This window comes from Fusarium vanettenii, assembly GCF_000151355.1.
Source record: "Fusarium vanettenii 77-13-4 chromosome 14 genomic scaffold NECHAsca_63_chr14_2_0, whole genome shotgun sequence".
Lineage (NCBI taxonomy): Eukaryota > Fungi > Ascomycota > Sordariomycetes > Hypocreales > Nectriaceae > Fusarium > Fusarium vanettenii.
The window spans coordinates 7,138-21,543 of record NW_003315826.1 but is presented as its reverse complement, the minus strand read 5'-3'; the positions used below and the strand labels follow the sequence as shown (position 1 = coordinate 21,543).

At 34.5% G+C, this 14,406-nt stretch overlaps 3 protein-coding genes across 3 annotated transcripts; all 3 read left to right on the top strand.

Annotated features, from left to right (window-relative positions):
- Window positions 1-5,328: 5,328 nt before the first annotated feature.
- On the top strand, window positions 5,329-5,505 carry NECHADRAFT_55098 (uncharacterized protein; the record flags this gene model as incomplete). Its single annotated transcript, XM_003040490.1, has 1 exon — window positions 5,329-5,505. A coding segment is annotated over one exon (177 nt), but the record flags the coding sequence as incomplete, so codon positions are not given.
- Window positions 5,506-7,663: 2,158 nt separating this feature from the next.
- Window positions 7,664-7,885, top strand: NECHADRAFT_9735 (uncharacterized protein; the record flags this gene model as incomplete). The annotated part of the gene is made up of 1 exon (XM_003040489.1): window positions 7,664-7,885. A coding segment is annotated over one exon (222 nt), but the record flags the coding sequence as incomplete, so codon positions are not given.
- A 756-nt stretch (window positions 7,886-8,641) lies between these two features.
- NECHADRAFT_88401 (uncharacterized protein) lies at window positions 8,642-9,605 on the top strand (the record flags this gene model as incomplete). The annotated part of the gene is made up of 2 exons (XM_003040488.1): window positions 8,642-8,654; window positions 9,139-9,605. The coding sequence occupies 2 exons, from the start codon at window positions 8,642-8,644 to the stop codon at window positions 9,603-9,605; spliced, it is 480 nt and encodes a 159-aa protein (XP_003040534.1).
- Window positions 9,606-14,406: the final 4,801 nt, after the last annotated feature.

The following is a 14,406-nucleotide window of genomic DNA, read 5'->3' as shown; positions in this document are numbered from 1 at the left end:
ACTATATAGGGCTCTTATTTATGCTTCTATAGTAGCTTAAGCCTATTTACTATTATTAGGTTAAAGTAATTCTACTTAGCTCTATTATCTACTAAAGTATTTAATTATTCTCCCTTAACTTATACTTTTAGTTCTAGGCATTATCGCTTATATTCTCTATTTATAGAGTAGAGAGCCTTCTAGGGTAATATAGTCTCGTATTTATCTACTTATTGCCCTATATCGGATAAGTTATCTAGTTTTTTAATATTATATAGGCTATATAGTTATATTTATACTCGCTATCGGCGTATATTTTATAGTTATAGTTATTAATCTAGCTATATAGATATTCTTAGTAGCTTCGCTCTTCTTAAGCCCCTAGGTCTTCCTATTCTTACTAAATAATCTTTTCTTATTATTTCCCGATTTTATAGTCTACCTTCTTCCGTTCTTAGATAACATAGTATAATTCATTGCTATATTAGGCATAGGTAACGCTAATAAAGTAATACTAATAAAAGATCTAATATCTTTCTATTTTATATTATAGGTAAGGTCTATTATTAGGCTAATATAATAATATAATAGAGAAATAGTTTTATTTCTATTTTTCTTCTTAATATTCCTTATACTAATAATATTCATATAATATCTAAGAGATACTAGGATATTCTAGGTATATAAGGTAGGTTTATATATTATCCTTATTATTAAATAATACTTTAGGATATTAGGGGTTTTCGGCTAATTCCTTATAATAGGCCCTAATACAAACTTCTTACTTATCGGCTATATCTATATATTCTCTCGTAGTTTAGATATACTATTCTTATATTAAGTTTTAATATTAGTTACTATATTTATCATAGAGTTATAAATAGTACTCTTCCTTCTATAGGTTATTATCTATCTTAGGGTTTTATTAGTTATAGATCTAAGTCACTAATAGTTATTATTAGGCCTTGGTTCCGGCGCTATAATTAAGGTCCTTATTATATTATTTAATTTACTATATTACTGCGATAATCTTAGCATCTATATTAATAATTTTATTAAGAGGTTCTAGGAGTAGTTTCTATATATCTTAGTTAATAAGGTTTATATAGATATTCTTTAAAGGCCTAGTAGCCTTATATAGAGTCCTCTATCCCTTTCCCACGCTATTACTATAGTTATATATTACCTATTCCTTTATAAGGTAGGCTTAATCATAAGGTATATTAATTTCTCTTAGTTTAAGATTAGTATTATTATATCCCATATGGGCTATCCCTAGGGTCTTAGTAATACAAATAGCTATCTAAGGTTTATTATCTATCTTAGCGAATCTTACTTACTTCTTACCTTCGGGTAATTATAATTATTATCGGGGCTAATAGTATCCTTCCTAGATATCTTATTACTTCTTATAGTAGATCTTCTTAATATAATTTATTTTATAGTAGTAATAGCATTCAAGTCTATAGTAATTCTATTTACCCTATTAGGTAATCCCGAGCTTTATAGGTCTTACATAGGTTCCATAGGATATATTAGTTTACCGCGATCATCTTTAATTAGTATTAAATCAGGGGGTAATTGCCTTATTACTATTAAATCTAGGGTTCTATAGTTTTTTCTAGGAAAACTATTAATCATCGATTCTAACTACCCTGCCGATATAATTAATAAGGTTATTAGGTCAATCTTCCTTATATAATTCTACCTATACTTCTTTCTTAAGTCTATTAAAGAAAAAAGATATTAAAGGTTCCTAATCCTAGCTAAGCTTTAAGGCAAGTTAGAAATACTTTATTCCATATTCTAAGGCTAATTAGGTTTATCTAAGGGTCTTAATTTCCCTTTTAGCCTATCCTTTCTTATTAATTATTCTAAAGGCTTATTAGAGCGCGGCCTTAAAAGTTTTATAACTTAAGTAAAGGTTATTAGTTTATAATAAGAGTTTAATAAATAAGGTCATATAGTACTCCCTTATAACTAGCTTAAACTATGCGGCAGCATAGCCCTTAAGTCTTCCTATGGCATATTAGACTTTATTAGCCGCTAAGGTAAACTAAGTTAAGTAATAGGTTATAAAAGCGCATAGCTATATAAGAAATATCAGTAGCTTATACATAGTCCCATTAAATATCTCTAATAGGTTTAACTTTAGGATTTCTCTTGTATCCTTACCTCTTATAGCGGCAATAGCTATATTATTAAGGTCTTAGACGCTATTTAGATACTACGTATTCTAAATACGCTATGTCTTATCTATTCTCTCGATAAGCTCGCAGAGTCTATCTATTTCTATACTCATAGTAGTAATTTAGGCTTAGAGCTACTTAACTTCTTCGTTATTGGAACTATCCGCTTCGTCTATTTCTTTATTAATTAAGGCGGCCTATATAGGTACTATAAGTAAATAATTAGTAAGTAAGACCTATTATTAATTATTAGCAGGAGTAGCCTAAGTAGCTATTATATTCGAAATTATTCAAGGTAATATAAGTAATCCACTAAATAAGAGCTATTAATATATAACGGTGCGGTTAAATCTAGGGGATAAACTGGTTATATTAGGTTTATACTAGCAGTAAGGATAATCGCGTAATCTAAATAAGGTTTTATTACATCTAGTAATATACTTAAAGGTATTAAGTATAACTAAGTTATATTAATAGCTAAGGTAGCTACTATATAAGAAAATATAATAAGGGCATTTTATATACTTATGCGAGGGAATAAATCATAATAGATCATAGCTTATAGAGCCTAAGCCGTCATAATCTTATTTAATAGATCAGAGGGGATCATAACCTACAGGGCGTGATCCGCCTTAATCCGCTTGCGATTAGTAGGATAAGGCGGGTCCTTCTTATCACGTGGCCTGGGGGTTTCCTAGGTCGTGACATAAAGTACCTAAAAAGCGTAGGCGGCCTCGAAAATATAATATACTAGAGGAGAAAGTAAGGCAAGATATTATTACTAAACGCGCTTAATAATAGCTTTAGAGCTCCTCGGTATATAGAGATATCTGATTTTAAGTTTATATCCCTTAACCGATAGAAGCTTTATAGCCTCTAATTTTACTATAATATTATATAAAGTTAAAAAGCTGCCTTAATATCCTTATAAATGCCGCTAGCTAGTTAGATCGAGCTAAGATGCTATTACTACTAGCTTTAAACTATATTATAAGTAATACTATTATAGCTAGAAATAGATTATATCTATAGCTAATAAAAGAGTTTATATTAGTATAGCTATATTTATAGAATCTATATAATATGCTAGATCTATATAGAATAATTAAAATAGGCTTAAATTCGCTTAGCTTATTAGGAGATATAAGGCTAAGATTATATATAATAGGACTATATAGTAATTAGTATTACTTTACTAGGGATAATAATATCTATAAAACTTTAGATTTAAGATTATATAATACTATTATATTAGTTTCCTTAGAGAGAGAAAGTATATTAAGCTTCTTACCTAAGAGAATAAGTGCCCCTCTTAACCCTAATATATATAAAGTAGTTAAAAATAAAATAGGTAAAGTATAGGAAGATAAGAATATAACCTATTAAGAAGAAGGTATTAGCGATAAATTATTATTTAATATTAAGTCTTAGTTAGAAGATGCTTTTAAAGTAGACTCTAGCTCTAAATTAAATATCTTAGATATTAAAAGTAAGGTAAATATTAATAATATTAATATTCTTTCTAAGTTAGATCTCTACTTAGTAAAAGGTTTCTTAGAAAGGAATTAAGGGCATTTATATAATTATTAAGAAGAAGAAGAAAAAGAAAATGCTAGCGGGGGTATATAGCCTAGGCTTAGTCTAAAGGATATAGCTAATTACTAGTGGAACCTTGCGGTACTAGATATAATTAATACTATATTACCTTAGGCTAAGATAGATAAAAACTAATAGGTTTAACTAGATTAATCCTTAATACTAAGTAATAAAGATAGCCGCCTAAACTTAGATATCTAGAGGTCTTAAAACATTACCCCTAATATTTAATATACTTAGGATATAAATAGCATTATCTCCTAGGCTTTATATCTATTAATTAATTATAGGCTTTATATCTTATATTATTTATTAATTTTAAGGAATTTTAAAAGTAATATTTATATTTTCTACTAAGGAATAGCTTTATACCTTATCTCTTACCTTTGACTAAGTAATAAATATTAATCTCCTTAATTTACTATATATATTTTTTCCCCCGGAATCTCCTATATTTATTAAATAATTACTTACCTTACTAAAGATAAATAACATATATAATAAGCGAGGAAGCTAGTTAACTAAGTAAGCTAAAAATCCCTTAACTTATATTATCTCTATTTAATTAATTAGTTCTTAATCGCCTAGTATATTATAATCTAATTATAAGGCTAGAATACTTTTTGCCTTTTAGGCTCTTTAAAATAACCTAAGACTAAATATCTAGCGCATTATAAAAATCTATATAATTAATTATGATATTTTATATCGCTAGTAAACTAATATTTAATCTTAATATAATATACTTAATAAATTATATTATTTATTTAATCTAAAGGAATAGATCTTTATTTACTTTATTTTTAAGCTAGATTCGCGAGGATTTCCCCTATAGTTATATAATATAAAGAAAATAGCTAATTAATTACTTATTAATTATAATATATTATTAATTAATATATATTAGGCTTATAACTTTATTAAGTAATACTTAGACCTTAAGATATATTTTTTTCGGAAATATAACTATTAGAGAGGTAAATATAAAGATCTAGCTATTATCTATAAATAATTTAAAATTATAATAAATATAATCGCGAAATATAATATTTAATTAAATAATTTATATAACTTTAATAAAATTAGCTTTCTTATAAGTATAATTATAAATAAAATAATTATTATATATTTAAAACCGTATTTAAAGCTAAAATTAATATAGCTAAGAAACTAAGAATAAATTATAATTATCTAGGTAATTAATATAAAAGGCTAAATAATCTAGCTATTTATTATTAGCGCGGGCTAATATTACCTTGCTAATTAATACTAAGATAATAACCTCCTAGGCAATTCGGCTACTATAACGACTTAAAATAGCTAGACTAATAACGAGACCGGTCTTAAATAGCTTAAGCACTTTAATTAATATATAGCTAAGTAATTAATTAGTTCCTATTATCTCTTAATCCTCGATAGCTATAAAAGTCGCTAATCTATTAAATTCGAGAGATATTATAAGGAAAAGAAAATCATCTAGCTTTATATGCCGCCTTATTTATCTTATCTATTTTAGCCCCTTAATATTAGGTACTTTAGTATATTAAAGAAGGCTTATAATTAAGAAATAAAATATTTAATTAAATACTCTATTACCTATATTTTAAAGACTAAGTTCTTTTTAGCTTTCTATATAATATATAAAGCTATTATAATAGAAAGAAATATTAGGGGAGCTTTTAAAAGAGCTAGTTTTATTTCCCTTAACCTAGAAAGAATAATCTCAAAGCTTAATATTTAGCTATAGATGCTAATACCGGTTAAGGAGGTAATTAAACTATTAACCCCTTAGGCTTTAAGGACCCTAAAGACTATAATTAAGGCTAGATCTTAGCCTAAATATATCGAAAGGTAGATTAAAAGGCATTAAAGTAGCTCGCCGGAGTTAATCTTAGAGGCTCTATAGTCTCTTATAAAGGGGATAAAGGCTATTATATATTAAGTTACCTTATTAATAGCTAAGGTTAGAGACCTTTAAGAGGTAAATAAGATACTAAGCTAGCGCTAGAGGGCAAAAAGAACTAAACTATAGAAAAGAGGGGTTATAATAGTAGAGGAAGGAAGGCAAGTAATTAATTAAATAGATATAGATATATAAGTAGTAGCTAAATCGTCGAGAAGTAGTAGTTAAGGAAGGTTAATTAGACTAGGTATTCGGCGTTATAATATTTATAGTAAGCCTAGGTATAATATAAGGACCTATTAGGTAGTAATTAAGATATCTAGGGAAAAATATAATAAGTAATTTTAATTAATTAAATAATTTATAGTATTTTTATTATAATTTCTATAAGAGAGGTTAAGAAAAGTATATTACTTATTTAACTACGTCGCTTACTTATTAAGTATATTATCTCTTAAATTTAATAGATTAATAATTTTTATAGCTATTAAGGATTAAGAGGTAATAATAATTATTTAATTACTTAGCTATATATTAATTAAAGTATTTAAGCTACTTAAGACTAATCTTATTATTAATCTAGCTATTTTAGGTTATTATAATAGCTTAATTACCCGGGAGGTTATTATCTTAGTACTAATTAGCGAGGTAATATTAGCCTATACTAATAATAAATAACTAAATTACCTAGCTTTCTATATTAATTACCTAGATAATTATAACCTATTCTTAGTTTCTAGGCTATATTAATTTTAGCTTTAAATACCTTTCTAAACCTATAATAACTATTTTATTTATAATTATACCTATGAGAAAGCTAATCTTATTAAAGTTATATAAATTATCTAATTAAATATTATATTTCGTAATTATATTTACTATAAATATAAACTACCTATAGATAATAATTAGATCTTTATATTTAGCTCTTTAATAATTATATTTCTAAAAAAAAATATATCTTAAGGTCTAAGTATTACTTAATAAAGTTATAAGCCTAATATATATTAATTAATAATATATTATAATTAATAAGTAATTAATTAATTATTTCTTTTATATTATATAGCTATAGGGGAAATTCTTATAAATCTAGGTTAAGAATAAAATAAATAAAGATTTATTCCTTTAGATTAAATAAGTAATATAATTTAATAAGTATATTATATTAACATTAGATATTAATTTACCGGCGATATAAAGTATAATAATTAATTATATAGATTTCTATAGCGCGCTAAATATTTAATCTTAGGTTATTTTAAAGGGCTTAAAAGGTAAGAAATATTTTAGCCTTATAATTAGATTATAATATACTAGGCGATTAAGAACTAATTAATTAAATAGAGATAATATAAATTAAGGGATTTTTAGCTTACTTAGTTAATTAGCTTACTCGCTTATTATATATATTAATTATCTAAGAAGAAATAAGTAAAAAAAAAAAAAAAAAACTATAATTAGTTATTATAGGAGTAAATAAGGGAATAAATCCGCATTAAGAACTCTATTACTCTATAGATTATTTAAATATTCTAATAGCTCTTAGATAGATTTAATAGATTAAACTAGACCGCATAGAAGAAATCTAGGCGATGTCATCATTAGCAACGGGGTCATTCAATATGATTTTGGTCGACAGCTCCCGGACCGGTTTGAGCGAAATGACAAGCCTCTTGAATGTTTGGGAAGAGCTGGGCTCGAGATTCGGTCAACTCTTAACAAAGTACAGAGCATCCTTGGAAGGAAAGCGTTGGAAAGCAAAATGACTGGCTATCTTGAAAGTCTTGGCAAGGAACCAGACTTACGAGCCAAGTACCCAGTTACGGAAACCGGCAAGCTTCTCGGGCGATCGCAGCTTTATCCTGGAAGAATTGCAAGCCAGGGTGGAAAAGGTCAAGCTGAGCCAACATCTCGCCGTCGTCCGGGCCAGAACTCTGTTGATATGCCAAAGCCTACCATACACTTTGGTCTTATTGCATCAGGGGACACGGTGATGAAGTCGGAAAGGCAGAGAGACGAGATCGCGAAAAGAGAAAATACTATCGCTTTTGAGATGGAGGGCGCGGCAGTATGGGAAACCTTCCCCTGCTTGGTGATCAAAGGAGCTTGCGACTACGCAGATAGCCGCAAGACAAAATCGTTTCAGCGGTACGCGGCAGCAACAGCGGCAGCATGCACAAGGGCGTTTTTGGATAGTTTGGTGTCCTCGGAGAGGAATGACTACGAATGACGAAGATCAGTACGGGATGGGTCTGGAACTCTCACTATTAGATAGAATCGAAACTTGACATGACTACTAAGCCTCCCTTTGCGACGAACATTAGAAATAGAAAGAAACCTACCATGGGCCTGGATAATGTCCTGTTTCCGGAACATCTGGGCGGCACCTGGCTTGAGATTCCCTGTGAGGAAGTATCAGGCAAAGAGGCATTGCTAACACAGCCCGGCTGTTGGCGGGTGACAGGCCTGACAATAAGGCTGTCTAGCTTAGTGGGTTGGGAGAAGAGCGTGCTAGGCCATTTTGGGCAACTTGGCATTCTTCTTTGTACGTAGAAAAGGGTCAGAGGCTGGCGAGCACTTCACATCATCATCTTCTTCAGAGGTCACAACGAGAAAGGGGAGCTTTGGGCTTTCTTCCTCGAAGTGATTTTCATTACTATCAATTGATCAGTTGCCCTTGTTTTTTTTTTTCTATGATATTCAGTTCACGAGAAAGTGCGAGAAATCCCCCTTGCGAAACCTACGGAGAGAAGGATAAGCCGATAATCAAAGTTGGGCTTCGGGTTGCGGGTTAGCACGTGTGTTCCGAAACGGTAAGAAACGCAATTAAGTCAATCAAAAATCAGCCATAATAATGCATAAGGTAAAAAGCCCATTAATTAATAGATAAAAAGTCAGCCAATTTGACGAAAATAAATTTAATATTTGTATATCCTTAGTAAACCTTTTATTCTTCGTTTAAGTTAACAACATGGATGTACAGGGTAAGTCCAAGTCTACCCCGGTCAGACCATGGGGCGAACGATATATCCCTATCAAATCTCTGCGAGCCAGTCAGAATTAGTTTATGTTGCAAAACCCCTGTCATTCCCACTTTAATGATAAGATAAGACCCTGCTGGACCGCTATAACGTTGACCCGGTACAGTGGGATTCTGTGACGATCGTAGGATTTCCCAAGGGATAAACCGGTCGTGCTGGGTTTATGTTGGCAGAGGATCAGGTTGCGTGGCTCTGAGCGGGTGTAAGTCACGTCTGGTAATGTGCTAAATGGTGTTGAGTGTAACCAAGTTGTATTTATAGCTGAGGTAGCTGCGACATAAGAAAGTGCAAATGAGTGCGTGCTATATGCTTCCGTAGTTTCACAGGATCAGGAGGCCCGTGATCGCACCTTAAGAAGTCCATTATCCTCAAGACTTGGGAAAAGTGCGGAATCTCCCCTTTTCAACCTTCTGTGGTGTTAGAACAGCTCAAGGATCCTCTATCGTCATTAACGGAGCAAGTATCGCCACGGGGGCTTCCCGGCTACGTCAGAGAAGGCACCAAGTCATCAGACTACACCCTTCCCTCTATGCGGCTTCTTGGGCCACAAACTCCCCTATCAAGGCGCCAATTTACATGGAACGACTATACCCCCCCTTAAGTATGCGCACAATTGAGAGCTATTCCGAGTATGTCAGGTTGCGAATAGAGGCGTCAGTGGCTTCCGGGGTGCCTCTCACACCGTCAGTCACACATAAATACGATAAAATGAGGAAAGCTCACGTAACCCTCGCCCTCAACGGAATCGCCGCCACTCAGGAGATGCACCATCTAAAAGAGAAGGCATTAAGACGAGAGAGGCTTAATGAGGAGACGTCGTTTATATGCAAATATAGCCCAATTCGCGTCTCTGATACGAGGCTCCGTGTCGCCCGTGACGAATACCATCGATAAGCAGCACAGGTCGAGGAACAACGCCGCCCTATAAAGAGAGATACACATAAAGAAGTGAAGTATATAAGAAGGTGGTTAGCAGAGGTTAGATCGAGGGCCCGGCGCAGCATCACAGAGGTAAAGATCAACGCGATTTATAGCCATAGGAGGAGGCACTAGAAGCCTCTTCTTTCCTTTAGGAAACAGACTAACTAGTGGTCAAAGACCGATAGGAGACTTCACTTAGATTCGACTAAGCGGCTAAGTCAACGCTATGTGATGCATCGTGAGCTTCACGAACAGAATAAGCTTCTTCCTGACTAGGAGCCGGCTATGCCGTGGCCCCCTATCTACGATACTGAGGTTATTAGAGAGGCGATGAGGTTCATCATCCTAGAGGAACGGGAACGGCAAGCAAGAAGAGCCCTGTTGCTAGACTATGAAGTTAACGGACTAGAGATAACAGAGGAAGTTGACGGTGAGAGCGAGGGAGAGGAATTCATCGTTGTCAAGGGCGAAGACGAGGAGAAAGACTTTTAGTTACCCCGGGTTTCATTTGTCCAGTTGATTTATTATGTAATTCCTTAACAGTGTGCAAAAAATCCGACTTCTTGGCCGTCTCCTTGAGTGCCAATTCAGGGGCTGCTTAGTTGCGTACGGGGTGGTTGATTTGCAAAATTTGGAGGACATACTTTAAATAAAGTGACTTCGAATCACTAGTAAATTAGGTGGCGGCGGAAGTACCTATTTTTTATGAATCAATCCTCCATTTGCTAGTCAGACCACCCCCCTGCCGGAGGTACGGAGGTCAGGGGATAGTCGATTTAGAGACCCCCACAGTACCGGTAGCATTATTGACCATTAGGTAGAAGGACATTAAGCGTTCTCCGGTATATAGATACATATGGGCTCTAAATTATGCTTATTGCGCGACTTATGCCTTCTATTGACATATAATGATATCTTCGACCTGCAGCCTCGTCGTTCCGTTCATTAAGTAGAAAGTCGAGAATATCTTGACCCACGCGCAGACTCATTTTTCTATACATCTCCTTCAGTATTGCAACGCCGGACTCGTTGATATGGTTATCTGGGCCTCGGCAGCCTGGAATAATCTTAGAGTGCGTCGCAGGCCGGACGTAGTGGTGGTTATGGCTGATGAGCCAAATGTAGCAGAAGTAGCAAGCTGGCTTACTGCACCCGATATATTTGTCGCCATCCACGAATTCAAAGCTGCGACGGCTAAAGTAATCTCCAATCTGCAGCTCAGCATATACTCTCATTTAAATCGTTCTTCGGGCAGCCAGAACGATGCGAACGGGGTTATCCGAGCCATCAGTCGACGGAGGATCGAGATAGATAAGATTATGAAGAGCTAACTAGATAGCTAAGGTATTCTGAGACGCAGAGTCTTTGCTGATTGTCCATACGATCTCGTATGGTACTATATCTTCTGCGCTCAGTGTAACAAACCGAACCTTAGGTAGGTCCATGACACGAATATCAGAGATTTGGCGGAGAGAAGGGACCTAACTCATCGCCCTTACAACTATATTCACCGAGGAGCGAGTTGCGCCAAGACGGCCGATATAGTGCGCTAGTGATCCGAAATCATCCTTAGAGTTTATTGATCTCTTCTTAATGGCGTCAACTTCATGCCCTCGCATATCATAGCAGAGGTTAACAATTCGCGCGAGGGTGAAAGAAATTCGTGGCTCAGAAAGCTTCTTGAGCTTAGTCCGGAGAGCGCTCACTAGTAAGGTTAGCGCTTGCTAGACTTTGAAGCTCATGACGTCCTACCCAAGTCATCTAGTAATTCTTTTCTTAGTTCCATCCGGCACCTTGTTGCGTATGTGCGAAGCTCTTCCTTATAGAATGCAAGCCTAGGAGAGCACATTGTACAGCTCACTGAAACACATCTTCACGAGCTTTCACCTCGGTCTCAGAATTCATATTAACGAGTATATCCCTTAGGTCATTAGCGTATGACTTTACCGCACTTCGTATTCCCTCATTTGCTGCGAGCCAGAGGATATTGCTATATGGTAACCTCTGCAGCCCTGCAGCAGTTACAGTTACACCGCCCTTTTCGATATCACATAGATATACAAAGGAGTCCAGAAAATCTCTTCGAGTTTCGGATATGCGGTCGCTTACTAGTCGCCGCCGCTCATATTCACCTTTATATTTCGCAACTACCTCATAGAGAGCAAGTCTAGGATATAAATTCTTTTTAGCATCCTAGAATATTTGCTCCATAATGTCCAGAAGTGAGAAAAGTCGTATTATGAAACGGTAGAGAACGGTCCTTAGGTTACGAAGAAAGTCGCCGCAGGAGCAGCTTAAGCTTCCCGCCTAGTATTTCTAAAGGCTTCTCTCAATTTCAATGCAACCCATGTTATCCAGTGGGAAGTGCAGTAAGTATGCGTAAGACATGCAGACTATACACAATAATGACTAGTCGCTCGGCGGCATATAGCGGGCACCACAGTGGCTGCACTACTTTACCATGTGCGGGCCCAGTTGACCCCTAGTGGTTTTGCTGTCCCTGCTCGACAGGTGCAACGTTATAGGTGCCAGCAGCATGAAGGACCTGCTAACATACTAATCTAAGTTCGTGGGTCAATATCCGCCTGTCTTGCCTGACAATAACTAGAAATATGCATTTACAAGGTGAGAAATCCAGGTAAGTTTTCAAGCAAGAAGGAGGGCTTTTGTCCATGTTAAGCTAGTTAAGGTCTATTTCGGGTTTCGCTAAGAGCGCCAAGGCTGATTAATCGTGTTATTATTGTAATAACCGCGGCTCTAGACTTAGCTATTTATTCCTTTTAGTATGCCCTATAGGTATTATATTATCCTATAAGCTTTATAGGGTTCTTAATACTTTAAAATTTAACTTTAGGTAGGTTATACTTATAGGTATAATAGTTTTAAACTGCCAAGGGTATATTATCCTCTATCTAGCTATATATATATATTTACTTCTTACCTACCTAGACTATTAGATATCGCTTAGGCAGAGAGGCTTTATCTTATATAGGTAAGTTAAGTTATCTAATAGTCTAATAATCTATTATTATAATAGAAGGAAGATATTAAATTACTTGCTTAGAGGTAGGATAATTAGGTAATATAGGGAGGTAGGTTAGCTATAGGGGTAATATATAAGCCTAGAAACTATTAATAACCTAATAGATTTTATATAACGTACATGATAAGCGAGTGCAACAGTTTTTTATTTCTTAGTAATTACACTCTATTTTAAGAATATTTTAAAAAATTCTTATAAATTTAGACTAAGCCTAAAATAGCTATAAATTTATATTAATATAGGTTTAAAAATCATCTTATAAAAAGAACTTTTTTAGAATTTTTAAAAAATTTCTTAGTAAGCTATTTATAAAAGTCTTATTCGCACTGTTTTTTTATAATCTTTTATTTTTTAAATATTAATTAGATTTTTTAAAAATCTAAAAAAAATCATAATTATATAACTTTTTTAATTAAATTTATAAAAATTCTTTTTTTAAGCTTATAGCTATTTTATAGCTGTTTTTAGAAATTTAAAGTTAGTGATTTTTAGGTGCACAGTATGCTGTTGCACTCGCTTGCATGTTGCACTCGCTTATCACATACGTTATTTAATAGGAAAGAGAAGCATTAAAGAAAAGAAGAACCTAAGTACTCTCAGAGAGCTTATTAAGCTAGCTAGCTAATTACCTTATTAATGCTTAGGGGGGTTATAGTCTTTATTTAGTTAGTATTAATAGCCGACTAATTCTAGCATAAGTTAAGCATAGGCTATGCTAATTAGCTAATCAGAGGAAGTTTTACGCTTGATTCTTTCTAACTAAGTAAAACGCCCTTCGGGCTGAATTAGATCATTCCATGTGAGACTGCGGTGCCGATTAATATACGAATTAATACGTATAATCTTCAAAGCCGAGAGCTTCTTCGGACGTCCTTTTCGTGGGCTGGAGTGGTTGTAGTGTTGTTCTTCCCATCGCCTTTTGATACAGTGGATGGTAGCCGAGTCGGTGCCGTAATCCTTCGCGACCTCCCAGGTGGATTTGCCGGCGTACAACTCAGCAACTATGGCAGCCCTTGCTTCGGGAGTAAATTCTTAGTTCTTCCTGCGATTTCCGCTTATTTCAGTGCCAAAATTATGTCTTTCTGGGGGCATTTTAGGTGGCATTCTGCGTGGTTAAAAAGAAGAAGTTGTCGCGCTGTATTATTGAGAAGCGGGGTTGGAAGGTGGGTGTTGTCGGACTTTTGGCACGTGATTGTACGTTGGGAACCTTGACCGTCGCACCCTCCGCCGGCTCGGTAATTCCGCGGCACGACGCTGTCTCTCGTAAGCAGTTCTAGCAGTAACTAAGCGAGACCTTGGATCTGTCGGCCGAAAACAAGGGGGAAAACAACCCTAGGCTCTTTCAAGTTTTAGTCTACTCGTTATGACTAAAATCACACTCGACGGCCGAGAATGCGGCCTAACTACTCTGTAGTTGAAGTCATACCCGGCCATTTTGAGCCCCCTGCACTCATGATGATTCAGAATGATCGGCCGAAAACTCGGGCCCTGCAGGCGGCATCTTTAGCGGCGGGGAAATGGGCATAATTCAATCGAAATTACATCAAAAGAAATTACCTAGAGGCAGCTGTTGACGACATATCTTAGTAATTGCCGCGGTTAGTGCAATGTCCTTGGCGTCTGAGAACGCCGAGCCTTCCTGTGTGAAAGTATTTAATAGAACTGTTGAACAACCTGTCCCGGGAGTATCAGAACAACTAATCATTACACTCTTTCAATTACTTCTCCAAC